This window comes from Talaromyces rugulosus, chromosome IV (genome assembly GCF_013368755.1).
Source record: "Talaromyces rugulosus chromosome IV, complete sequence".
NCBI lineage: Eukaryota > Fungi > Ascomycota > Eurotiomycetes > Eurotiales > Trichocomaceae > Talaromyces > Talaromyces rugulosus.
Genome location: NC_049564.1, coordinates 1,754,130 through 1,779,643, shown reverse-complemented (window position 1 = coordinate 1,779,643; position 25,514 = coordinate 1,754,130). Strand labels below are relative to the sequence as shown.

Here is a 25,514-nt window from a genome sequence, read left to right as displayed (position 1 = left end):
TTCACTCTTGCATTCAGCCTGAATGTCTCGTCACGGTTTATCAATGGTCTCTCTGGAGACCGTGAGTCTGCCAGATGGCTAGCTATTAAGCTATTAGCTGCAGTGATGAAACGGCAAAAATGCAATCCTCCTCTGGCGCATATATAGCCGGGCGGTTCCCTCGCCAAGTGTCAGTTGACTCGGTTCCTGGACAGATCACCATTGTGCCATTCATTCGCGATTCATCGCAGTTTATAACCAATTGACGATAACTAGCTTCCTGTCATGGCTCCTGTTCTTGGTTCTCATGCCGAGGATGCTGCCCTCAAGCGCCGCCTGGCCCTTGCTGGCTCGTCGGGGCCGATGGCTGTCTTTCAGAATCTGCGCGTTGTCGGCATTGCAATGTTTGCGTGTCTGGGTGGGCTGTTGTATGGATACAACCAGGGTGTCTTTAGCGGTATGGCCTCTCTTGTTCAAACATTGATGTATGTGTCCGGTACTAATTGCTCCTCCGGGATAGGCGTCTTGACCATGACGGCCTTTGGAAACCACATGGGCGAATACACCACCAACTCGACCAAGAAAGGATGGCTGACTTCAATCCTCGAGCTGGGCGCCTGGTTCGGGACACTGTACTCTGGGTTTCTTGCTGAGACGCTGAGTCGCAAGCACGCGATCCTGATTAACACCGTGGTTTTTATCGTTGGCGTCATCATCCAATGCACGGGAGTGACCTCGGCCGGGGCCAATTCAATTTTGGCTGGTCGGTTTATTACTGGTATGGGAGTGGGTTCGTTGTCGTGAGTTTGAATTTAGCTATGTATGGTTGGAGACGATCTGCTAACTCGATCTGCTAACTCGTGCTAGGATGATTGTTCCAATGTGTAATATCCCCATCTCCTATACTTAAGAAGTTTATTTCTGATTTCTATAGACAATGCCGAGTGTGCTCCTCCCGAGATCCGTGGGTTGCTAGTCGGTTTGCAGCAATTTTCCATCGAGTTCGGTATCATGATTTCCTTCTGGATCGACTACGGAACAAACTACATTGGCGGCACTGGCGACGGACAGAGCGACGCCGCCTGGCTTGTGCCCCTCTGTCTGCAGCTGGCGCCTGCCATCCTGCTCTTCGTCGGCATGATCTTCATGCCCTATTCGCCTCGATGGCTGGTACACCACGGCCGCGAGGAGGAAGCGCGCAAGGTGATTGCCCAGCTACGTGGAGACCGCAACGACGAGGCCGTCGAGCTTGAATTCTTGGAAATTAAAGCGCAGTCTCTGTTTGAGAAGCGCTCCATCGCTGAGAAATTCCCGCACTTGTCCGAGCCCTCGGCGATGAATACGGCGAAACTGCAGTTTGTCGCTATTGGCTCGCTGTTCAAGACAATGCCCATGTTTCGGCGCGTGATTGTGGCTACGATGACCATGTTTTTCCAGCAGTGGACTGGCATCAATGCGGTGCTGTACTATGCCCCGACAATTTTCGCAGCGTTGGGCATGTCCACAAACACAACTTCGCTGCTGGCCACCGGTGTCGTGGGAATCGGTACGTTTTTTCTTCACATTTATCTCGATATCTCTTACTAAGTCTCTACAGTCATGTTCGTCACCACCATCCCAATGATGCTCTACGTCGACAAAATCGGCCGCAAATCCGTACTCATCTCCGGCGCCATTGCCATGGCCGTCTGCCACCTGATCATCGCCGTCATCTTCGCCAAAAACCAGCACCAATGGCCGACCCACCAGTCTGCGGGTTGGGCAGCCGTCGTCATGGTGTGGCTCTTCGCTGCCAATTTTGGCTGGTCCTGGGGCCCCTGTGCATGGATCATTGTGGCCGAAGTGTGGCCACTGAGCGCGCGGCCCTACGGAATCGCGTTGGGCGCGAGCGCCAACTGGATGAATAATTTTATTGTTGGGCAGGTTACGCCGGATATGATTACGGGTATGGCGTATGGCACGTTTATCTTCTTTGGGCTGATTACGCTGCTGGGCTCGGTATTTGTCTGGGTGTTTGTGCCAGAGACAAAGCAGTTGACGCTCGAGGAGATGGATGTGATTTTTGGGAGTCAGGGTGTTGCTGCGGCGGATAAGGAGAGGATTGATCAGATTCATCGCGAGTTGGGGCTGGCGGATTTGTATGCTGCTGAGGTGCATGAGGATGTCAAGGAGAGTGAGAAGGAGAAGGAGAGTGTCAAGGAGAAGGAGACTGCTGAGTAATTAGTTGGTCTATAGGATTGTTGATCATAAGCTGTATGATTATTGTTATTCTCAGTGTGAAAATATGACAGTATGCATTACATTGTTCGACGATGAAAGTATTCAATCATGTATTTTCACTATTTGAAGGTGGTTTAACCACTTTATACTATATAAAAGTATGTGTATGTGTTTGTATCTTTTCTTTATGACTGCAATTCTTTCTATTTCAGAATCCACAGTCCTTATCGTTACAATAGTGTAAAGGCTTCCTCCAGACTTTCCCTGGGTTCTGCGGCGGTGCTTTCGGCACCCGAGAAAGAGAGATATTTGGTTGAGACCTCTCTACATTCAAGATAGTCAAAAAAAAAAAGGAGGGGGGGCATCTCCCCAACTAGTTATGAGTAGTGGCAGATAATCCCCAACCATGGTTTCAAAGTGTGGAATATTGCAACCAGCGAACTTTGACGGAATACGGCGTCTCCTACCAATCAGGCAAGACTAAGATTGCTATACTGGCGACAGTGTGTGTAACGAGGCCATCGAAAAGAGCGACGGAAAGCAAGCCATAGTTGGCGGCCTTCGTTTTTCTTATGCTGTAAAAGACCGAAGTGAAATCTCCCCCAAAGAAAGGCCGCTCTTGCGGTGATGGTGTAACCGGACTCCTGCAGTCCTTCTTCATGTAGAGGTCATTTCAGCCGGACCAGGAGAAGTATCATTCCTTCATTCTAGCTACTACCAAGGACATGTGCTGATCCCTTGTCCATTTGGAGTGCTACACCCGATGGCGTTGCCGCTCTTCCGACTTTCCCACTCTCCTGCAGGCAGACTGGACGTTAGAAAGTCCTGACTGCTGCCTGAGATGATCGAAAGCATAGAAAGGGAAAGCCTCTAGAGAGGCCTCCATGTAGTATCGGCTCCATGGTGAGAGCATCGATCTGCAGCTGTTGTTGCTGAACCAGTTGCCAAGGAACTCTTCTTGACAGAAGGGGACAAACACTCTACATCGACGGTAGTATCCGTATCGACAGAGAGTTATTGTCTCCCAGGCTCAATTCTCCCATAATCGGAAAACAGATAGGCGCTACGGCGCGGTTTTGTCTTTTCAGTCGACTTCCCTATATCCAATGGGCACTACCATACAGGGACACCACGTTCTTCCGCATATGACTAGGACTTGCTGATGATAGTTGTCGTTCGTTCTCACACACATGACCAAGGTTTTTGTCGCGAGTATATCACGACATGGTTTATGGAATATCCTGTTTAATCGCGTTTGTATTCGACAAAAGAGATCTGATAAAAAAAGAGTCCGGCTTCTGAAATGATGCAAGTTGTGTAATGAGTTGTCTGTAAATTTCTACTGCCCACTGGACCTGGTGTTCGCCGAGTCGGTTGTCTCGTATATCGCCCTCTAGACAAGAAACAAACGATATTGATACCTCGGTTATGTTCATTGTGTAAATAAGAAACATAACAAATTGCGAGGTCAACGCACTATAGGTTGAATAGTGAGTAGAGACTGTGAAATTTTTTCGATTGCGGCGACTAGCCTGAACTTCACATAAGCATCTTCGAAATCCGGTAATGATTTTGGAGATGGTTCGCCACTGTGGGAAGTCTTATGCCTTTTTTTGCCCCTAAAACCATCCACGTGGTTGTCACTCGTGATCCGCCGTATTGCAATGTTGTGGGCAATACTCTTGCATTCCTGTGACTCTGACACCACTAATGAGGCACAGCTTAGAACCATCTCAGAAACATAGCAAAGTCGGAATTTGAGGAGAGGACAATGTTGTTGAAGAAAGGAAACATGTCCACAAATCCAAAATCCCGTGCAATGCAAGAAGCACAGAAACAAACTCATCACTTCAGCATTGACCGTGAGATGACGAATCTGCAGGTCACAGATCTCATAATATGCGCAATTCCAATCTCGCGTTGCTGTTCTCTCCCGTTGTTCGGAACAGGGCAAGGTATGGCAAGTACTGCTAAAGTCTTTCTCATCGGCTTTCAACATCGGATTCCGTTATGGAGATTCCATCGATGACTTCAGCACTCATGGTGAGCGGGTCACGATTGGGTTTTCTCGTAACAAGAACCGCTGCTCATCACTTCCGACAGGCTTTAGTACAACAGGCTTTAGTACAACGCCAAATAAAGGAGTTGATCCCGACGCGGACGTACTCGGAGCCATGCCATAAAACACAAAATCACTAAGGGATTCTTTCCACTGCTCGCTCCTTGCCAATGATTGTCCTCCACCATCGGTACTTTGTACCCATGTCGTTCCGAAATTTTCGTGAAGTCGGAAGAATCTTATCACAACTCTGTGGAACCTGAAACTCTCAAGAGAGTCATGCTACTGTTCCAGTATTGGGGCACAACAACCCAAAACGCCCAGTTTCCCCTGCCAAAGTCATGATCAAAAACTCGATTTCGGCGTTTGTCTCCTCGCCACCCGGAGAAGCATAAACTGCCTCTGGTTGATTTTAGATCCCGAGATAATTCCCTGATTCTCCGGTGTCCTCTGAATGAGTCCTGGACTACCAGTTCCCGAGCCATGATAGGTATGTCGAAATACCTGCTGTTGCTTCGAAGCATTTGGCATAAAGAGGCTATGAAAGAATATCGATAACGTGATACCACTGGGAATAATATCGCTTGAAAATGTGGCCGAAATGTTTGTAAAAAACGCCAGCGGTACCAATTGTGCTAGTACACCACCATCCACCGCCAACATGTCTAAACCTGTTACATATCCTGTAGTGGAAGTGCGATTTAGGCTGGTGTTGCTCGTTGACGTGCCTCCTGAATACCACGGACGTCCCGAAGACCTGAGGCGGATCGCAAATTAAACAAAGATAGGAATCACCTCTTGCTGGGGGAGGGGGGGGGGGGGGGTGACAGGTGAATGAGGTTCTTGGGGAAAAGCAAAACGGGGTAGCTCCGAGACGTATGCTTGTCCTCTATTATCGTGGCTTTGGGTGGTCTTCCACCATGCAACAGGCGCCTCTCTTATGTTGGCATGATGCACACACAAAGCAGATAATAAATTTTTCATGAACAGACTGCTTGTCCCTTATTTCGTGGTTTTGGGTGGTTTTCCACCTTGCAACAGGCGCCTCTCTTATGTTGGCATGATGCACACACAAAGCAGACAAAAAATGTTTCATGAAAGTGGGGACCAGTGCTGCTCTCGTATTTTGAAATATACAAAGCAGACGCCTGATCCACAAAGGCAGGTCGAACGAGAGCAGTGCTAGCCGGGCTATCGCCCTGAGTCGAGGTGCTGTCATCTGTAAAATCAGAGGTAAGGTGACCTCCATCGCGTAAATGGACCCATGGGTAGCCACCCATCCACCAAACTGTGGCTTGTTGTGTTTGTGTGGGTTGTTTCTTGGATATCCCTCGAGTGTGGCAGCTGGGATATAGCCAGCAGGGTGGTTGGATGGTGGATTAGGAGGCTGCTGCTGCTATTGCTGCTGAGCTTGCGCTTCCCATCGGACCTAAACACCGGAAACAAACGCGTATGACTCTTCTCTGTGGCGTATTCCCCACACATGTCATAAAACTCCAGAAGAGGCAAGCGTCGAATGGTTCCTCCAAGATTTGCGAAGCCAGCCAGCCACATGAGGTGGGGACATTAGTGGTTCCCCGCTGTCCTCAGATGCTGGCGGTGGTCACTTGAATCTCTGTCTGTCAACAATATATTAGTAGGTGTACACCGAGTGTGACAGGTGATGGAAAACTTACCCCGGAACAGTCTCACAAGCGCTCTCATGCGCGCCTTTTTAGAGCCTTTCGGTATTCTCACAATAAGGGAAGAATATCAAAAACCCCCAAGAACACACACCCCCAAGAACATGTAGGTGACTAAGGTAAGGCCATCATTTGTAGTGCGATGAACCTTGACGAGACATGACCAGGAAGATATATGTATGTAGTCACATATATCTGTAAAAAGAGAGAGAAACATTTTAAAGAGAGAGATAAGCCTTGCTCCCTTGGCTGTTGATGAAGAAGGAGAGAAGGATGGAGGGGGAAGCTCTCCTATTTATGCCCGAGCTGAGGCAAGATTTCGGCCGGGTGTTCGACTTCGTGACTCATTGAACTGAGACATTTTTCGGTCACGACTCCTCCAAATGAGTCAATAGTTGCACGAATTCTCTTTGTACCGTGCAGGAAAATCTTCTTTCACCAGTAAAAATCCAATAAAAAGAGGGATATGACTGTGGATTACCGGTGCAATGTTTCAGATGTTCTGTTTTTGGAATATCGCCGCGGGCGATGTGTCAAAGGATGCCGACGAACCCTTTTAATCAGCCTCATTCGACTCCATAATGATGCCTAGATCTCCACAGGCCTATTTTCTCAAAGAGAGTCACAATAATTTCTCGGCCTAGATCGTGGTCGGTGGCTGGGAAGGGGGTTTGCAACGGGCCAACGGGTTTCCTATTCAGGAAACAATTTGAGACACCGGGCCTGCAAAAGGGACTATCTGCCAATGGATCACGAGAAGCGTCGTATAATTGGAAACACACTATCGGAATCCTGCAGGGCCCCGTTTCGGGCAAACTGACGGCTGCTCGGGGTGGATATTGTTCTTCGAACAGCCGCATACCGATAGCTAATGGCGTTTCTTTCTTCCAACTAACGGTGCGGTCTTGGTCGGAGTCTCTGATTAGAAATAGGTCCATTTACTTGACTAATGCACTAGTATATTGAGTAGCTTTTGCAGAGGCGATCTCTGAATATAGGCTTTTTCGTGTCATGAGGACGTCATCGTGGTCAGAGACGAGTTGGCCACCCTTGACGAGTATCCTAAAACTCGTAGTAGACATGAAATTTACTCTTCACATTACCAAAATCAAAGAGTCGTAGCCTTAAACTAATGACAAATCACATAATGGCTCCCAAAAAGATCCTCATCATCCTTAGCGATGCCAACGCCTTCACTTTTACCAAAACCCAGGGCAAACAAAGAGGCCAGGAGGTCGAGAAACCCACGGGTTACTTCCTCATGGAGGTAGCAAAACCTCTCAAGCAGCTCCTCGATTCTGGATACGAAGTCACTTTTGCATCTCCACGTGGCCAGAAGCCACACCCAGACCCCAAAAGTGAATCCCTCCTCGCCTTCGCCGGTGATTTCTATGAGCGTCGAGTTGAACGGGAATTGATAGAGCGGATGAAACGCGACAATGGATTCGACCACCCCCGTTCGTTCAAGTCGATCAACAACGCCGAGCTGGATACCTTTGCAGGCGTGTTTATTCCTGGAGGACATGGTCCCTTGGCCGATCTTGGGGATGACCCGGAACTGGGTCGTATCCTGAAGCTTTTTCATTCCAGGTCCAAGCCGACCGCGGCGTTGTGTCATGGCCCGTATGCCTTCCTCAGCACCAAGTATTCTGGGGATAAGGAGTTTGCGTACAAGGGCTACAAGCTTACCAGTTGGAGTGACGTGGAGGAACACTTGGTGGAGAAGCTGTTGGCTGGGGAGATCAAGAAGACTGAGGGCTCACTCAGAGATGAAGGTGCTGTTATGATCGAGGGCTCAAGAGAAAAGGCTGGGTATATCACCGTGGACAAGGAGGTTGTTAGTGGAGGCAACCCAATGGCTGCAACGGCATTGGGAAGTCAGTTTGTGAAGATGCTGTCTGGAAAGGCTTGATGGCTGGCAAAAATTTAGAGTATTGTGTATTTTTATTTTTGTAGCTCGAGTTCAAATGTTTCACATGGAGTTTCACATGGACATGTCTTTTTCTTGTTTCTTTCAAATCCGTCCCGAGCGTCACCAAGCCAACCCCTATCCTTTTCTGGGCAGATCACCCTGCCCAAATTTTCAATCAGTCTATGAAATTCATAATATCAAGTTTACGCCATGTTACATCCTTACTGTTCATGGATGATTCTACCTGCAGCCGCCAACGTTGACTTGTTCGAAGCCGGCGCACTCTGTTCGCGTCCATTATCACAATCACCGACTGGCTCCCAGATATGATCTCAGATATATCCTCAGATATATCATTTGATTCTTCGATATTTCAGCGTACTACATATACGATTTCAACAATTATGCTACGACTACGCGAGGTCATAGCCGATACAGGAGTGTTCTTCTGCGATGATCACCACGCCACATCATGCCCCTGAGAGTCCAAACCAGCAACAAGACAATAAAGACGCAACGAATTACGGAACGACGACGGGGATAATGGAATAACCTGGAGATTTGTTGGCAGCGAGCGACAGGGCCGAGGGATCGAGCAAAATGGAGTTGAGAGACATGATAAAAGCACTGGCCGACCATTAGGTTCTGTCAGGGGACAGGTAAACTCAGTCACAGCTGAACAAGAAAGTTATTTCTGCTTGAATATTACCAGTGTGATTGTGAGAAGACTTGCTAACTTGTGAAGAGTATTTTGATAGACAAGCCCTGAGCAATATCTGCTGTTATCCAACCCCTGCCAACAATCACATCTCCTTAAATGACGAGAAGACAACAATGATACAACACATTATGGTATACTGCTGATAGGGAGAAGCGACATCAACAATTACAAAGATCCATTCGTGTGACTTTGCTCGTGTGAGGATTGGGATTGGGCATGCATTGTGCATTGCATAGCGTGGTAGCCGATCGACGCAATTTTATGCCATTTTGTGCACCACAATAATCTATTTTCACCATCAGAGAGGATATAAAGACGGAAGAGACGTACCACACAGTAGGATTTGATACTCACCCCGTCGGTTAGCTTGGAAGATTGGGACTCGTTCGCTGGCAAACACCACAAGAAGAAACAACAAATGCCTCAATAACGACAAGGGTCAACTGGGACATGGAACAGTATCTTGAGATGAGAATGGACGCATACATGGCCGGCGAACCTGGTTTCACCAGACGAGCAGGATTTGTTAGAGCTGAAACACAGTTTTTCAACTTGAAGCTTTTATCAACGAATAGAATGGAAATCTGAAAGTATCAAAGATGGACAACTCTGTATTCAGAATGAAGTCTTGAGCGAGATTATGTATTATATAGTTACATTATATATATTATACAAGAAAAATGTTGCCACATATTTTCTAATTTCAATTCCCAACAGCCGCGTTCCAGACTTGGACGGTGTGCTCCCAGACCTTCTCTGTCTCGTTTTCCCTCAATTCCTTCAAAAGTGTATCGTTGCCCGCAGCCTCACTATCTTTACCGACGAGAAACACGCCTCCCTGGCTTCTCTTTGCCTTTTGTAGCCCGGATGGAATGGGTGCCGCCTGATCCTCAGTCGCGTCAACCGTATATCTCGCATTGGTTGCGTAAAAGAAGGCTCTTGCCCCAGCCTCGTCAACACTCATGGCAAAAAAAGTCATAGCTATAGGTGACACAACCCAGCGCAGGAAAAATCCCACCAGGCCAGAAGCCCTGCTAAGTGTCGGCGTAGCAACGAGTCCGGGAAACGAATGCACGAAACTGATGTTTGGGTTGGCGGCTGCGTATCGTTCAAGGGTCAACGTGAGCATGGTCGCCGAGTGCACGGCCGCGTTTCTGATGGAGTAGTTCTTGGGATCTTTAAGGTCGAGGTCAGAGGATACGATGGACGCTTCTTCGCCACCGGCGAGAACGTTAAGGACGTGTGGATTCGGCGAGGCATTGAGGAGTGGGAGGAAATGGTGAATAAAACGCGCGCGGGAGTAGTATCTCGTTGTCATTGATGGCTCGAGGCCTTCTTTTGTTTCTAAAGAACAACATTAGCTATACGGAATCCTCGAAGTTGGATATAGGTTGACGTACCTTTTCTCCCGTTGAAGGAAATAAAGCCAACCGACATAATCAAATAGTCGATCCTGTCTAGTCCACTCTTCTTAATCTCTATAACCGCCTCGTCGACATCTTGGATCAGGGAGACATCTTTCTCAATAAATTCCACCTTTGCACTGGGGTTGATTGAGCTGACTTCAGCAACTAGTGGAGCAGATGTTTTGGAGTTGCGGCCGACTATGTAGATGGTTGGCGATTTGGAGACTGTAGCACGCGCAAACCGGAGGAGAGCAGATTGTCCGATTCCGGTTGTTGCACCTACAAACACGGCTTTTAGGTCTGATGGAAGGACAGAGGGGAGAGAAGAGAGAGACGACTGGATTGTCTTGTAGGATGCCATTTGGTTTGAGTCTTTGTTCCCTGTTGGCGTAGTAAATATAGTAAATAGCAAATGCTAGTGTTTCAGGGTATTCAGTAACAGCTGTCTTTTGTGTATACAAATAATCTTAATGATCAAACCTCATTCGATATACATTCTACACCTTTTTATACCTTTAAATGTTGTCTTGCTGATGCGTGTTCGGCCTTATCGCGTAAGATTGATAAGCGGCGAAAACTCGCGTGTTTTGTCCCGGAGCTTTGTGCTTTTAAGTCCGACATTAGTAAACGAATAGCTTTCCTTTTTCGGCAAGTGGCGGCCGATAATATGCTTATATTATTCGATGTTATTAATTTATTATTACTATTTTATACGGTTGCTTGTGACATACGACTTAATAGGGTGTGGTTGACGGATGCATGCATTCTTTTGATTGGTAAGCAACCAGATTATATATCAACGGATAACAACATGTATGTAATTGCATGTGAATATTGGTTTATTACATGTATATTTATATCTTGATTAATGCATGTAGGTTTGAATTTCTTATGAAATATATTAAGAATTTAATAGTATATGAGTCAACTATGTAGTAAAAATATATAGAAAAATGAATGCATGACCAAAAAGTGATCTCGGTGTGAAACTGAATATATCATGTAAAGAAGGAAGCACTTGAAACTTCCCTCTCCCAGAAAGCCAATATTAAAAATAATAATAGAAATAAAAATAGAAAGTGCCCTAGAGATTCCACAAACCAGCGGAGGGGGGCACGACCCAACCACGTGGCTTGTCTAGACAATGATTGATCGACGCCCATGTAAGCTTGGCTAGACCACCTTAATGCCCCAGTCGCTAGCAGTTCGAATGTCTGAAAGTGGTTCGAACTCAAAGGGGGAGTCCAATGTGGATATGATGCACAACCTGACTTTCTTGTCCACTGGATCGTTTAGTTTGGCTAGATTATTGAAGAACGTCCGTAGAAAATCAATGTGGTCTTCCGTGTCCTGGCCGTAGAATAAATTTAGATATTCAATGTCGCTGATAATGCAGATAATAGGACCTTCGATATTCTCCAAGATATTGAAAAGGATATTTGCGACCTTGTACAAGGAGACTGGGTTTTCATGTAATACACCACTAAATGGTCGAGGTTCATTTTCTTGTGGCTTTGCCTGTATGTCCTCACCATCTGTCTGTATGTCCTCATCTTCTGCATATTGTCTCATCGCTTGGAGGATCAGTGACCTTATCAGCATGTAGGTGTCGAGTTGCGGGGTGAGATTGTCGACTTGTTTGTGGCACCAATAGAAAAAGAACTTTACCCCCGCGGCCTTGCACGCATTGATAGCGTCTATTGTGGCTGCTTTGGGCTGAATCTTCTCTTCGCATGAAATCCAAGCAACTTTGTGGAAGTCATCAGACAGCCACCATGACATTTGCGCTTCTCGCTCTGGGTCTAGGCATCTCTCTCTTTCTTTCGTCAATTCTTCGAGCCCAAATTGCTGCTCATCATAGTAGTCACCCAGCGCCTCTCTATTCTTTAGTACAACCTCCTTGGTAGCAATGTGCTCGGGGTTTGGGTCATCAGTGGAATATGAGAATGCATAGGTCCTGCCTGATGCGTCCTCCGTGGTGAAGGTCATGGTGAAGTTCTGGACTTGCAATGGTTTCTTTTTGGAGTAAGTTGGGTTGAATGAGCTTGCTGTCGAGTTCAATGTCGAGTGTAGTGAAATAAATACTCATGACTAGAGATTTTTTTATAGCTAAGAATGTGAGTCAACGGCCATCTTTTTTCACTATTACTGTTGTCCCTTATGACTACATAAATCATTGATATGACTGAAAAGCATGGATACAATCTGAATGGCAGGGAAATACGTGAGCCATTATTGTTTCTTGACAGTTTTTCGGGACGAGGATTTCGCTTGGACAGAAATACAAAATTTACTAATACGTAGATACATGATGCTAGTATATACCAGTTAACTATTCAATGTTGTAGAAATATTTTGATTTATTTCATGTTCCGATGCTGCCAACTGATGTTGCGTGGACATCAATTGATAACCAACCCTAACCTTATTGGAAAAATAATACATGTAAAACACAAACTTTGCAATTCCAAAATTCGCAATAAATTTTCACAATGATAAAAAAGACCGGGTGGTAGCTTGAAACATTACTTGAGTCACAGACCACCATTATTATGAAACAGTCACAGTGTTTTACCCATGACTCTGTTGCAACGGATGACACTGGCTAAACCGTGACTCTACCAGCCAATTCCGTGTTTGGCACCGCCTCTTCTAACTCTTCGTCTCTGCGGATCGTAAAAATGCAATTGATTTTCTAGTGTGTATGCGTTTCATTAATCGATATACGTACACGGCAGAGCTTCCATTGGAATACTCGCTATGGTTACTTAAATAGGTAACTGACTTGCCAACTAGGCTGGGCGTTTACAGTCCAATGTTGATTGGGCGTCGGTCAGGCCCAGGATTTTGTTGGCCGTTGACGTGAAGATCGATGATTGGCAAGCCGGTGAAGCTGTTGGTGGCGTTCAACGGCCCCATACTACTCTTCTACGTACAATTTTATACTCCGTACGACTAAAATAGAACACTGAAATTTGAATAATATAGTTGAGACTAAAATATCGATTCGTGACGTCATAAACCGAAACTATTTGAATTTCTGTAACATAGACAGAAGAATGGAAAAAAAAAATAAAAAAATCCATGCCCGAGACGCCATCGCGCTCTGAAATTGAATAAACAAAATACATATCGAATTTTTCAACTACGCGAAGCGAGCTGCTTAGAGAGCAACGGCAACGGCACCAACGAGACCGGCAAAGCCAGCAAGACCCATGCCGAGTCCAGCAGTGGCGGCGGCAGCAGCGCCAGTCGAAGTTGCGCCCTCGGCCGAGGTGGTGGCTGCAGCAATGGTGCTTGTGCCTGTGGCCGAGCCGGCCGAGTCGGTCAACGTGGTGACGGCGCTGACAGCAGTAGCGGGCGATCCAGCCTTGGAGGCCAAAGAGTTGGCGGCGCTGCTCTCCTGGCTGGCAATGGACGCGGCATCAGAAGCCCATTGGGATTCAGCAGAGGCTCTGTCGGTGTTGGTCTCGGTGGCGGCCTTGGAGGACCATGAGGCAGCGGCGGAAGAAGCGTCGTTGGCCAAGCTGGAAGCCTGGCTGGCCCAGCTGCTGTAGTCGGAGGGTTGGGGGGTAGCCTTGCTAGCAACGACGCTGGTGAAAGAGCCCCATTGGGAGGTGATGGAGTGTCCGACGTTGCTCAGGTCAGATCCAATTTCGTTGCCCAGGGACGAGAAACCGCCGGCAATGTCGGTTCCAATGGCACCCAAGTCGCTACCAAGGTCGCCCCACACGTCGCGACGAGCAAGCTTGGGAGCCTCGGTGATTTCTGGGTGAGGAGCAGCAAAGGCAGTGGCGACAAAGGCCGAGACGAGAACGAGTCTGTACTGCATGTTGATTGGAGTATGGGATGAGGTTGATTGTTGAGTATTGAGTATTGAACTTGTGAGGTTTGTAGACGAGGCTGAGAGTGATGATGGTGATAGAATTGGAATTCAAACGACACGAGGAAACGGCCTCCTTTTATGTATCCAAGGTCCGGCCTTCAGCCCTGGCGGCCTGAGAATGCACCGGCGGTCCCTAATCTCGCGCGCTTCCCCGGACCCATCACTAAAACCCTAGTATATGAGCTGAGACGAGTTTGGGCATAACGCAGCGCTCGCAGTCGAATCAGGATGGCTTGGCCAGCGGGGCGGCCACAGCCCCCATGCGCCCCCAGGTGAGCTAAATCAGTCCTGGTCCACATGGATTCTGGAAAAGTGTCTCATGGCGCAGCAGCTCCGTGGTCTGTACGTACAGAGAGCAGTCTCTGTACGTAAGAATCATGGTCGCCAACGGTAAAACCGGGTGAAAGCATGCGGCATGCGACATTGAACATTGATGCTGGCGGGCGGGGTGTTGTAGACAGAGAAAGGGAAAGAAAAAGAAAAAAGGGGCCTGGCTGATGTCATCGCAAATTAGTATTTTTGATGATACTATGGCGTAATTTGACGGTCACACCGCGTAACTTACGGCGCGCTAGTCCTTGTTCGGCACCCCGCTAGACTACAAACAGCAAGTCGCTGCATACGAGATTACACGACAAAACGCGCTAAAGACTGCCACGCAGCGAGATCAGCGCAACTGGCAAATTGCGCTCTTGGCGGAAGACACAAGCATCGGACATTGGATTGTACGGAGTCACATTGAACAACAGTACAGTGCTAATTGCATGATCTGTATTCGTGCTCAGCCTCGCAGTAAAGTAACTAACTTCGCGGAACTTGCCGGAAGCCGCAGCAAGATATCCGCCGAGGCGCGCGTGATTGGCCCAGCAGCCGATCACTGCAAAAATACTAAAATAGCAGCAACTCACAGTGCAAGAAACGAGGCTGCCTGGCGCCTTACAGCCGGCCTTACGGGCACCTCAGTGGCTGTACCGTTGAGTTGCTCGTGCTGTGGCTTAACTGCTCCATAGTTACACGCCTGCTGCAATTCTTCTGCCTGCCTGTGCTGTCTTTGATCCTTGCTTCGCCTCCTGCACTGCACCATGGTTGACACATTGCTCCTGCTGCTAATAATAACAAAGAACATTTGTCTGTCTTGCTACACCGCTGCATTGCCAACGAATCCGGTCATGCAATACACTGCATGGATGGTGTTGCACAATGTCGGCCAATATTGCGCGTTCCGTTTTGATATGGACTGGCTTGTGCATGTGGCCTGGATGGTGACGACGTACTTCTGCAGATAAAAGTAAAATCTTAGGGTTAGGGCTCGATACTCGATAGTTATAGCATCATCCATGACTAAGCCGTGGAACAAAGAAGCAACAACAGCCAGGTCAGGTGACTTGGTCTCTCTCCTTCCTCCGCTGTTGATCGCCTGAAGATTCTCACGGTCTACAATCGCTTCAATCGACATCTCCCCTGGCTGATTGCTATTGACAGTGGCAACAATACTACCTGCTGCATAGACCTGAATATAGCTCTCGAGAGGCGCTTGTCCTTTGTGCCCTCTATGGACTGCCCGTTTCATCTTCCTTTATGCCATGGCTTCAAAGAGCATGCGTTTCTCTATATACATGGACGCTCGACCCGCAGCAACATGTCTCGCGCCATCACCCAGTCGCTCGTTTCCTCTCCAGAATGCTTTGGATGATTCGCTTGCTCGCCGTGGCCAACCTGGCCCTGGCCCTGCCAAAGGCACTTTTACATCCAGCTCGGGATCACGGTGGACTTGCAGCGAGACAAGCCAGCCCAAGCAGAACTCCATCACCGAATGTTGTAACTCACTGGTCCACCAAAGTTGTCAAGTCCACTTATACCATAACCCCTACGTCTACTCCTATTCCTACTTCCGCTGTCGCCTCTACTCCTCACTCAAGCATCCCACCGCCGGCCAACCCTGCTGTGCACTATATCACTGTCACTGTGACTGACCCTGTCTATCAAACCATCACCGTAGTCGCGGGTCAAGCAGTCGAAACTATCTATGAAACGGTGACTACGCGAGTGGCCGCGGAAACATACCATATCGTGGTGATGTACATCACGAGTATCAAGACAGTGGTCTTGCCAACAGCAACACGGACAATATTCGGCACAGGGGCATCAAGTGTACTGACTCCCGCTAAAAGATTTGCCCAGCGATGGACTCGGACCTTGCCACCTTTTACAAAAGTCCCTCCAATAACACAACCTTCTTCGATTGTTACCTCTCAAGCGCACATACCAATCATTCCTACCCATTCTCCAATTTACGATACTGATACTAATACGACACCAACTGTAAGCCTTGTATATCGAAAATCATCCAACTTTTCTTGCTGACTTTTCTCTAGACTGCTCCACCGACGACGCGGCATTATTCCACAACGACTAAAACGGCTACACCTCCAGTAATATCGACAGTTTACACAACAGTGAGACCAACCATTGTGCAGACAGTGAGGCAGGCAAACTCATCGACAATCTCTTCAATAGTTACTGTAACTGTGACCGAAACCACAGGAACGACCACGGTTAGGTCTACATCTCCTATTGCCGTTACACTGACCGATTACGCCGTGGTAGGGATTTATCCTACTGGAGGTTACCCAGTCACCAGCATTGTCTCTTCTCCTGTGAACAAGTTACGGTATTTCTGACGGCAACTAGTTACCGACCCATGTTTCGCTTTAACTCGTATCTCTTCTTTTCTAAGAGATTGTTTTATACCATTCCAATTCTTGCACAGGATTCCTCTGAAATGAGACTGTATCATGTAATCACTTACCAACAGGCTATATACCTTGATATACTTGAAGCTATGCAGAAAATCATCAATTCAATTTGGCTATACTCTTCTAAACCAAAGGTTTTTACTGTTCCGTTGACGTATATCTTTATATGCCATTATTATGACTGGGGCCGTAAGCATGATCTCCTGTTTAGGTCCTCTACATTTACACTTCAAGACCTCAATTATTGAATTACTAACCATATATCCTAGATTATGCATTACTTTTCATAAACAATCCACCCGGCACACCCCAGCAAACCAGCCAAAAAGAACGTCGTCAATACACCAGCCCCCGCCCTATCCGCATTGGTAATCTCTCTCATGGCAGGTTTGCTAAGAGGCGAAGAGCTGTGGCCACCCGACGACCCTGCAGCCGGATCCCCTTTACTCGTCCCACCCTTTGACTCTGTGACTGGGGGTGCAACCTGCTGGACGAGGTTACTCTGGATGATTTCCAACGCAGCCATCTGCTCGCCAACACCCCGATTCCCATCCCATTTTTGCTCAGTCCATTTCAACCCACAGCTCGTTTTGTTGCGTCCGCCGGTGCAGGTCTTGGCTGCCGCGAGCGCAGATGCTCGGAGCTTGGGCATGATGAGATCGTATGTGAAGGGGGCCATTTGCGTGGTGCCCGCGAGCCAGCGCGAGAAATACGCTTTGAAGGAATTCTGGTCAACCTGGCAGGTCCCCAAGGGCTCGCAGGCGCGTTCGTACATGACGTTGACGGGATCTTTGGCGAAGAAGACCTCGCTGGCAGTGAGGATCTGCAGCGTGCGTTCTTTCCAGATGTCGCTCCCATTTGTCTGTCTGGTCAGCCGGATTTACTCTTAAACAGGCACAAAAAAGAAGCTTACAAAGTTGTACATGTTGGCAGCTCCCAACAGATACACCCCAGAGTTGTACGTCCACTCGATTTTGTTGAAATCCGTGCAATTTTTTTCATCATTCGCTCCATCCCAGAAACGATACTCGGGCGTCATGAACCCGACATCGACGGTCCACTCCCACACCTTTTCAGCCCAGTCGGCATACGTCTGGTTCCCTGTATACTTTGCCAGCCTACTCGCGATATTGAAGAATCCACCATTAGAGATGGTGTTTTTATAGTTGTACCCGTTGTTCCAGGTGAAGATCTGCCAGCGCAAGCCGCCGCCACAGGTACTCTTATCCCATCTCGCGACCTGCCCATTGAACACGCCCTGCGCCATCCCCAGCCACTGCGGTTGATCAGGTGGAGGGTTCGGGAAATTGCGTTCTGCTGCAGACATGGCTGCCATGCCCCAAAACGCCTGGTCGTCGTTGCCCTCTGTCATTGATTGATTCGACGGCATGAAATCGCCGCTGGGAGTCGCCTGCCACATGAGTGCTTGCTTGGTCATGTCGTTCCAGCTGCTGTCGCCTGTGTATGCCCAGTAGTCTATCATCGCGTTGAACATGGCGCCGGCTTCCCACCAGTAGTATGGATCGGGCAGGTTGCCGGGGTTGTCGCCCGGTCGGTAGCCTGTGTAGTAGGTCATCAGATCTGTGGCGACGGCTTTGGCGGCGTTTTTTATGGATTCTATTTTTGAATTAATACTAGCTTTAAAAAGTTGTTGTTGAATGGTTTGATGTAATACCGGCATCGTCGATGTCGAGGTCGATTGCTCGAACGCTCTGTGCTCCCAGTAATAACGCTGTTGTTACCAGCGAGCCTGTTGTGGGAAGCTTCATTATAGCATTTATTTTCGTAGAGTCGTGATGTCGTTATCGACAGATAAAAAATTAAATTCGAGTTTTTAAAAGAACTTGCGAGTTGTCTAGACAGGGTCACAGGGATGCCAAAGGGATCAACCTGACGAGCGACTACCTCATTCCAGGCGTTAGGAGATCGGTCCCTTCTTTTCCCTTCTTCTTTTTTTTTAAAAAAAGTTAAATAATTAAATAATTCGTTAATCTAAACACGCACTCGGGCTGAGTTGCGTGGTACATGTATATTAGCCCTAACTCTGTCTCTTTTCGAAATCAATATTCTAGCTCATTTCTTGAAGCCAACTCTATATTTCCAACAATTCATTTATCTCGAAAGTAAACACTTTTTGTTTATTTATTTATTTTTCGATTGTATGCTAGACAAGGGCAACCGAAGAATCACATTGGACAGAAAAGGGCGTGATGGAATGTATGTGAATTGCCTAATCGGGAAGCTAGCCGCATTCCTTATCCCTTTCAAGGTCAATCAATGCGCGTCGTACTACGTACGATCTGTTTTCTTCAGAGATTATTGAAGGAGGAATAAATAGAAGACTTGTTTCTGGGTAGTTCCTGCGGGGAGTTAGTTTTTCGCGTACGTACTTCTTTCTGTTCATAAAAGTTGATACCGGCATTAGACAGAGCATACGATTTCATACTACGGTTGGTATTCATTCTCTACAAAATGATCGATTAATGTTTTGTCAGCTAGTATATCGAAGATTTTCCAAAAAAAAAATTTCTGAATATTCATATCGTTGAATTTATCTCTAGCGTGCATAGGTTGAACCTATGTTGAAAATTAAAATGACAGAAAAGAAAAAAAAACGCCATGCACCATCCGTTATATCATTCAACCAGCCGACGTAAATATTGTTTTCGGATTTCTCGATCTCGCTGTTTTTCAGTGCTCTGTACAAGTACGACAAAAAAAAAATATGTAAGCCCATGACAGATCAAATCGCAAAGCAAGAAGAAATATCAAAGGCGGAGGAAAGGAAAAAGGGAAAGCAAATAACTGGAGAATTTATTTCTCACGTACTTTCTTCAGCTCCTAACCCCCCACTACGCAGGTCCAAAAAATCGGTACCGGAACCTGACCGTCCGCTGAGAATGTCCACCAGACCCTGCAATTCTAGCCAGAATTCGTTCTTGGGGCGACGTCGCTCCCAGTCGGTGTCCTTGTATTCAAGACCGCCTGGTCCGCCCATGGGCGAGAAAAGGATGCGAGAGCCCTTGATGCCAATGACAGATGTCGACAGCTCGTCTTCGGCGATTTCGTCCTTGGTTTTACCGGCATAGGACTCCAGATGCTGCACACACCGGATGGCCATACGCATGGCGCGGATGCGGTCCATTGGAGATGGCTTGCCGCCCTGTTGGAAGTGTCCAGGCACAGCGGCGCGAGACTCGAAGCGGCCATTGGACTCTTCTTTGATGATGTCTGCAATCACTTGCGTCGTGTAGGTGGTGGAGGCGGTTTCATTACGCAGAATAATCTTGCCGGCGCGGTTGGCGCCGCGGTCTGTGGCAAAGCTGTGTCGTAGGAATTCAATGTCTCTGGACAGCATCTTAATATTGATGCCTTCTTCCGGAATGTACACTGCCGTAGCGCCAACGGCCAAACCAGCTGTCGTGGCGATATATCCAGATTTTCCTCCCTGGGTCTCGACCACAAACACACGTCGTCGGGAGGAAGATGCCGACTGGCGGATGGCGTCACAGAATTGGATAAGTGTGTTCAGACAGGTGTCACTTCCCAGTGAGTACTCTGTTCCGGGGACATTGTTTGAAATTGTAGCGGGCAAAACGACGATCGGAATCTTGAACGCCGAGTAGTACTCTCGAGCCTTGCGGAGCTGACTGGCGGCAGTAAAAGCTTCAAATCCACCGACAATGAAAAGAGCATCAAATTTGTAGATCTCAAATGCTTTGGAGGTGTTTTCCAGGTCGTCTCCCGGAAGTCCACGGTTCGTACCAATATCTGATCCACCCTCATTGACCCAATTATCCGACTCGAGCCAGTCGACTTCACGCACTGAGCCAAATGGTTTGTCATCGTGGTGGCGGCAAAGACCGGGGAAACCATTATGAATAGCAATAGGTTTGTGTCCGCGTGTCAAGCAGTAACCAACAGCAGCTCTGGTGGCTGGGTTCATTCCACCTGCAGGAGCACCAACATGAACAATGGCAACTCTCATCCGCTTGTCTTCAGGGACGCGCATCTTGGGGTGATCCACAGAGGTAGTGTTCAAATAAGCGTTGTAATACTCCTTAAACTCGGAATCACGCATAGCCATAGCTTCATCAAAATCTTTGGCCTTGATGCGGGCTGTGACATCTTGTGTCTGCTTGACTGCCTCCATAAGCGGCATTCTCTCAATGTTATTTTCACGAACGACAATGACTGGCGATGGGGAATCGGGTGTGACGTCGAGAACAGCCTTGACTGCCTCCACACCCTGAAGGGTAGAGAGTGTTCGGTCGTAGGCACAGGCAGGACCACCACGTTGTGTGTGTCCCAGAACTGTCACTCGGGTATCCAAGCCCAGGCGAGTGCTGAGAATATCCTTTACGGCGGAGGAACCGATTTTATTGAGGTGGCGGTCTTGGGCGCCTTCAGCGACGATGACAATTGTCCGTCTCTTTCCACGCTCGCGATTCTATATATCCAATTAGCGGTTGACTACATGAAAACATGCAGCAGACAAACCTTTGTAATAACAGAGCACATGTCGTCCTCCCATCCATCTCGTGGCGGCATTTCTGGCACAAAGACCCAGTCTGCACCGGTACTAATGGCTGCTGTCAATGCCAGCCAACCGCAGTGTCGACCCATGACCTCGATAACGAAGCCTCGCTGGTGAGATGCGGCGGTATCGAAAACGTCATCTACGGCATCACAAATTCGCGTGAGGGAGGAGTAGCAGCCGATAGTTGCGTCGGTGCCGGACATGTCGTTGTCGATAGAACCGACCAGCCCGACAATGTTCAAGCTGGTGTATGGCAAGATTTGGGCGTCTGACAGTTCACCTTTCTTGACAAGCTCCTGCAGCAGGCTGGGCCATTCAGAACGGAAGAGGTCGGCACCAGTCAAGCTTCCATCACCACCGCAGACAACCAAAGCGTCAATTCCTCTCAGCACCATGTTCTTCGCAGCTGCAAGACGGCCGGAGCGTTCACGGAACCTGGCGCTTCGAGCAGAGCCGATCAGGGTTCCTCCGCGGGAGAGCCAGCCGCGGACATCCTCCCAGTTCATCTGTTTGATCAAATCTCCTCCAGCCACCAAACCCTCGTAGCCCTCGTGCACGGCAAAGGCATCGCAGCCAGAGTGAATTGCCATGCGCACAACGGCGCGTACGGCGCCGTTCATGCCTGGAGCATCGCCGCCGGAGGTCAGGACCGCAATGCGGCGCTTCTTTGCTGGTTGAACGGGGGGCTTGGCCAAACTCATCGTGGCGGCGACGCGATGAGCGATTGAAGTGAAGGGCTGTCTCAATTGAAATCACAGTTCAGGATGTGCAAAAGGGGCGACTGGGGAGAGAAGAAGATTTGAGCGCAACGTCGCTGGTGGTGGGGGTCCGGTGAGAGAAAATGGGCGGAGCTGGGTACGTCACAGACCAGAGTCTATGCTTATGACGAGGGCGATAATAATACCGCGCGCTATTATTATTGTGATGGGGACTTGAATGGCACAAAACTGCTAGCTGGTGTCACAGTCCTCCATGCAGCAGCTATTAGTCGTTCTCATCAATGGTTATGCAGAAACAAAGAGACTCGTCTCATAGCTACGTCAAATGTTTTTATCGCTGTCCGCCCGATCGGGACTAGTGCGGGACATCGCGATCGCCGTGTCACTGTCTGCTTCGGGTTAGCTTGTTTTCCTATACATTGAAGCACTCGATATTGTTCTTCTGTAGAAGTTCTTTTTTTTTCTTCCTCTCATTTAAAATGAAATTTGAGGAACTGGTCTAAATTTGAATCAACCAGTATTCTCTATCTCGGCCTGTAACTCAAGAACCCTGCCAACTGCTGTTATGTTATTCTTTCAATGTTCCTTTTAGATATATAGTTCAACCAAAGTCATTTCAGCCAGGCTCCAAATATCAATTTTACATGTATTCACTCTAGCTTAAATAATGCAACATTTGAACATTTTAAACATTTAAATTATTTCCCTGGTCTCAATTCTTCTCTTAAAATATATATTTAGTAGACCCCAGTGTAGAGGGTCAAACTTGCGTGCATCAATCCGGCCCGGTCCGCTGAGCTCCGAGCAATGCCTTTTGTAGACACCGGGCTGTTCACGTTGGCTTTCGGAGCGGAATACTTTAGAAATAGACCCGATAGCCTACAAAATTGTCCTCGACACTTTCCCGTGGAAATGCTGCACCGTTATGGCTTCCTTGAAAGGAAATCCACGTGACTTCTTTCATCGGCTACAGAAATAGCTCCGAGCAAGCCAAACCCGACACACCGCCTGCCTAAAGGGCAATCTCGGCAGCAATTCCTGCTTAGCCGGGCCGATTCTGCCACTCTATTGATGCTTTGTCGCCCGAGGATGAAGGACTCGCCGGACTTGACTCCTGCATACTTGGGGAAAGGAAGACAGAAGAAAGGACTATCTTGACAGTTTGTCTTTTCCACTGAATACTTATTTTTTTCGCAATTTCACCATGCATAAGCTGTCGCCGGCGCTCAAGGCGCTCATCAACTCCCCGCACGCGCGCCCTGGCACCATTCCCGCGCCAGCTCAGATCGGCGCCGTATATTCGAGTATCGCCAAAGAAGCCGAGCCTCGCAATGTCGGCCTGAAGGCTTGGTTTGGTGCTGCTGTAAGTCTTTTTTCTCGTTGGTTGCTGTTAGATGTCGGATGTACTGACAATGTGAAAGACGGCAGCTACAATGACCATGAACTCGCCCGAGTCCCTCGTCCAACTACACAAACTGGTATCGGAGCAATCATCACAGAGCGAAAGCGTCTACCTGGCCGAGCTCATTCGAGAAATCGGCTTGAAATGCATCGGCTTCAATGGCGTACGATCTCTCCTCCGTCACACTCACCCTGTGGAATCAATTCCCTAATAGCTATAGATAGATCCCGCGAACAATCAACTGCCTTGGAGAATTCCGAGCCGGTCTACCTGAAGACGTGCAAAATGCACTTGCAACCCAGCCCCGACGACACCTGAAACCAGAAGGCGTGGCAGACATCCTGAACCGCGGCCAGTCGCTCTGGAAATCCATCTACTATCCCTTTGAAACCAAACTCCAACAAAAACTGGCCCAGTCGCATCCCGATCTTCCCGTTCATATCCTCGAAGGAGAATACGGAAACCTATTCGCAGACCCGGCAGCAACTGCCACTACCCAGGGAGTCGTCCCCGCCACTGTCGGGCGTGTGCTGACCTCAATTGTGGCCGTGTCTTGTCTGCGGGCGCAAACGGGAGTTGGACCGCAGGTTGTGTCGCATGTGTTTGGGCTGCGCAAGGCGTTTGAGGATGGGACGGCAAAGACCGATGAGATTGAAGGAGGCCAGTGGCTTTCCTCGGATGAGGGCAGCATCTGGCTGATCGGGATCGTGGATCGCATTGTTGATGCGATTGGCAAGGGCGACGGGACGAGTTTTGCGCCTGGATTGAAGGCGAAGCTGTAGTGCTAGAAATAGCGAAGTATATATACATGCATATATAGTTCAAGTGTATATAGGTATATCCGATCCATGTGATAAATGGGTTCAGACGAAAAGTAGAACAGTATCAATTGATCCGGCCATCGCCGAGACGATAGATCTCGCCTTCAGCCAGCCAATGCAACTGATCGCCGATTCTTTGCAGCAGGCCAATAAGACTGCACATCTGGTCCACTTTTATACATCATAGATCGGTGGTTCGATGTGGGAAAACACATCCTCGGCCGCGTGATTGGCTGCTGCATACATACACACAAACATGGCGACCCTGTTTGCGGAACATATGACACCATTGGGAGAGGAACAGATGCATCCACGCAAGGTATAAATGGGGTCGTCCTCTCCGCTGAATATCCATTCCACCACCTTAATTGACAACAATCAACAACAATCGACACATACAAGCTTCACAAAATCTCAATAAACCACCATGGCCCCTCTCGCAGGCAAAACCGCCCTCGTCACCGGCGGCGCAAAGAACCTCGGCGCTGACATTGCGCGCGAACTGGCCGGCTCCGGGCTATCCAATCTGGCCATCCATTACAATTCGGCATCGACCAAGACGGATGCGACGAAGCTCGAGGCCGAATTCAAGAAGAGCTATCCTGGACTCAAAGCCGTTTTTTATCAGGCAGACCTCACCACTGCCGATGCCGTGCACGCACTTTTCCAAAATGTTGTCAAGGAGTTTGGGCAGCTGGATATTGTGATTAATACGATTGGGAAAGTGCTCAAGAAGCCGATTACGGAGATTAGTGAGAAGGAGTATGATGATATGTTTGCGTGAGTTTTCTTTTTTTCTTCTCTTTTTACTATCATCTTGCTAGGAAAGGATGACTAGCTAATTGTTTGTAGAATCAACTCTAAAGCTGCATTCTTCATCCTCAAAGAAGCCGCCGCGCATGTCAGCGAAGAAGGCAAAATCATCACCATTGTGACGGCGCTATTGGCCGCCTTTACTGGTTTCTATACTTCTTACGCAGGAAGCAAGGCCCCTGTTGAGCACTTTACCAAGTACGCACTCTGCTCTTAAAACCCACACATCAAATGTCTAACTCTGAATCTAGGGGTGTCAGCAAAGAGCTTCAATCGCGAAGAATCAGCGTGAATGCAGTCGCGCCGGGTCCTATGGATACTCGTGAGTCTTTTGTCAATAACCTCTACATTTAATAGTAACTAACAAAAAAATAATAGCATTCTTCTACCCCCAGGAATCGCCCGAGGCTGTCGAGTTCCACAAGTCTAATGGAATGGGGAATCGCCTTACCGAGACTACTGATATTGCGCCGCTGGTGCGCTTCTTGTGTACCGAGGGACGCTGGATTACAGGACAAACTATTTTTGCGAATGGTGGATATACGTCTCGTTAAACATAGTTTTTATCTCGGATCTACTGTTCGGATTTAGGGGGGGT

The 25,514-nt window shown here is 48.2% G+C and overlaps 9 protein-coding genes across 9 annotated transcripts; 5 read left to right on the top strand and 4 right to left on the bottom strand.

Moving 5' to 3' along the window:
* Positions 1–264: 264 nt before the first annotated feature.
* Positions 265–2,199, top strand: TRUGW13939_07403 (uncharacterized protein; the record flags this gene model as incomplete). The annotated part of the gene is made up of 4 exons (XM_035490544.1): positions 265–436; positions 500–769; positions 914–1,525; positions 1,577–2,199. The coding sequence occupies 4 exons, from the start codon at positions 265–267 to the stop codon at positions 2,197–2,199; spliced, it is 1,677 nt and encodes a 558-aa protein (XP_035346437.1).
* A 4,888-nt stretch (positions 2,200–7,087) lies between these two features.
* TRUGW13939_07402 (uncharacterized protein) lies at positions 7,088–7,852 on the top strand (the record flags this gene model as incomplete). The annotated part of the gene is made up of 1 exon (XM_035490543.1): positions 7,088–7,852. One exon carries the CDS (start codon positions 7,088–7,090, stop codon positions 7,850–7,852), a length of 765 nt encoding a protein of 254 aa, XP_035346436.1.
* A 1,424-nt stretch (positions 7,853–9,276) lies between these two features.
* On the bottom strand, positions 9,277–10,340 carry TRUGW13939_07401 (uncharacterized protein; the record flags this gene model as incomplete). Its single annotated transcript, XM_035490542.1, has 2 exons — positions 9,277–9,917; positions 9,974–10,340. 2 exons carry the CDS (start codon positions 10,338–10,340, stop codon positions 9,277–9,279), a joined length of 1,008 nt encoding a protein of 335 aa, XP_035346435.1.
* Positions 10,341–11,152: 812 nt separating this feature from the next.
* TRUGW13939_07400 (uncharacterized protein) lies at positions 11,153–11,968 on the bottom strand (the record flags this gene model as incomplete). The annotated part of the gene is made up of 1 exon (XM_035490541.1): positions 11,153–11,968. The coding sequence occupies one exon, from the start codon at positions 11,966–11,968 to the stop codon at positions 11,153–11,155; it is 816 nt and encodes a 271-aa protein (XP_035346434.1).
* Positions 11,969–13,142: 1,174 nt separating this feature from the next.
* TRUGW13939_07399 (uncharacterized protein) lies at positions 13,143–13,811 on the bottom strand (the record flags this gene model as incomplete). Its single annotated transcript, XM_035490540.1, has 1 exon — positions 13,143–13,811. One exon carries the CDS (start codon positions 13,809–13,811, stop codon positions 13,143–13,145), a length of 669 nt encoding a protein of 222 aa, XP_035346433.1.
* A 1,734-nt stretch (positions 13,812–15,545) lies between these two features.
* TRUGW13939_07398 (uncharacterized protein) lies at positions 15,546–16,546 on the top strand (the record flags this gene model as incomplete). Its single annotated transcript, XM_035490539.1, has 2 exons — positions 15,546–16,187; positions 16,241–16,546. The coding sequence occupies 2 exons, from the start codon at positions 15,546–15,548 to the stop codon at positions 16,544–16,546; spliced, it is 948 nt and encodes a 315-aa protein (XP_035346432.1).
* A 352-nt stretch (positions 16,547–16,898) lies between these two features.
* On the bottom strand, positions 16,899–21,898 carry TRUGW13939_07397 (uncharacterized protein; the record flags this gene model as incomplete). Its single annotated transcript, XM_035490538.1, has 4 exons — positions 16,899–17,483; positions 17,535–18,333; positions 19,510–21,071; positions 21,122–21,898. Coding segments are annotated over 4 exons (3,723 nt in total), but the record flags the coding sequence as incomplete, so codon positions are not given.
* A 1,186-nt stretch (positions 21,899–23,084) lies between these two features.
* Positions 23,085–24,064, top strand: TRUGW13939_07396 (uncharacterized protein; the record flags this gene model as incomplete). Its single annotated transcript, XM_035490537.1, has 3 exons — positions 23,085–23,243; positions 23,302–23,445; positions 23,507–24,064. The coding sequence occupies 3 exons, from the start codon at positions 23,085–23,087 to the stop codon at positions 24,062–24,064; spliced, it is 861 nt and encodes a 286-aa protein (XP_035346430.1).
* A 466-nt stretch (positions 24,065–24,530) lies between these two features.
* On the top strand, positions 24,531–25,470 carry TRUGW13939_07395 (uncharacterized protein; the record flags this gene model as incomplete). Its single annotated transcript, XM_035490536.1, has 4 exons — positions 24,531–24,883; positions 24,956–25,114; positions 25,168–25,238; positions 25,295–25,470. 4 exons carry the CDS (start codon positions 24,531–24,533, stop codon positions 25,468–25,470), a joined length of 759 nt encoding a protein of 252 aa, XP_035346429.1.
* Between the last annotated feature and the right edge of the window lie 44 nt (positions 25,471–25,514).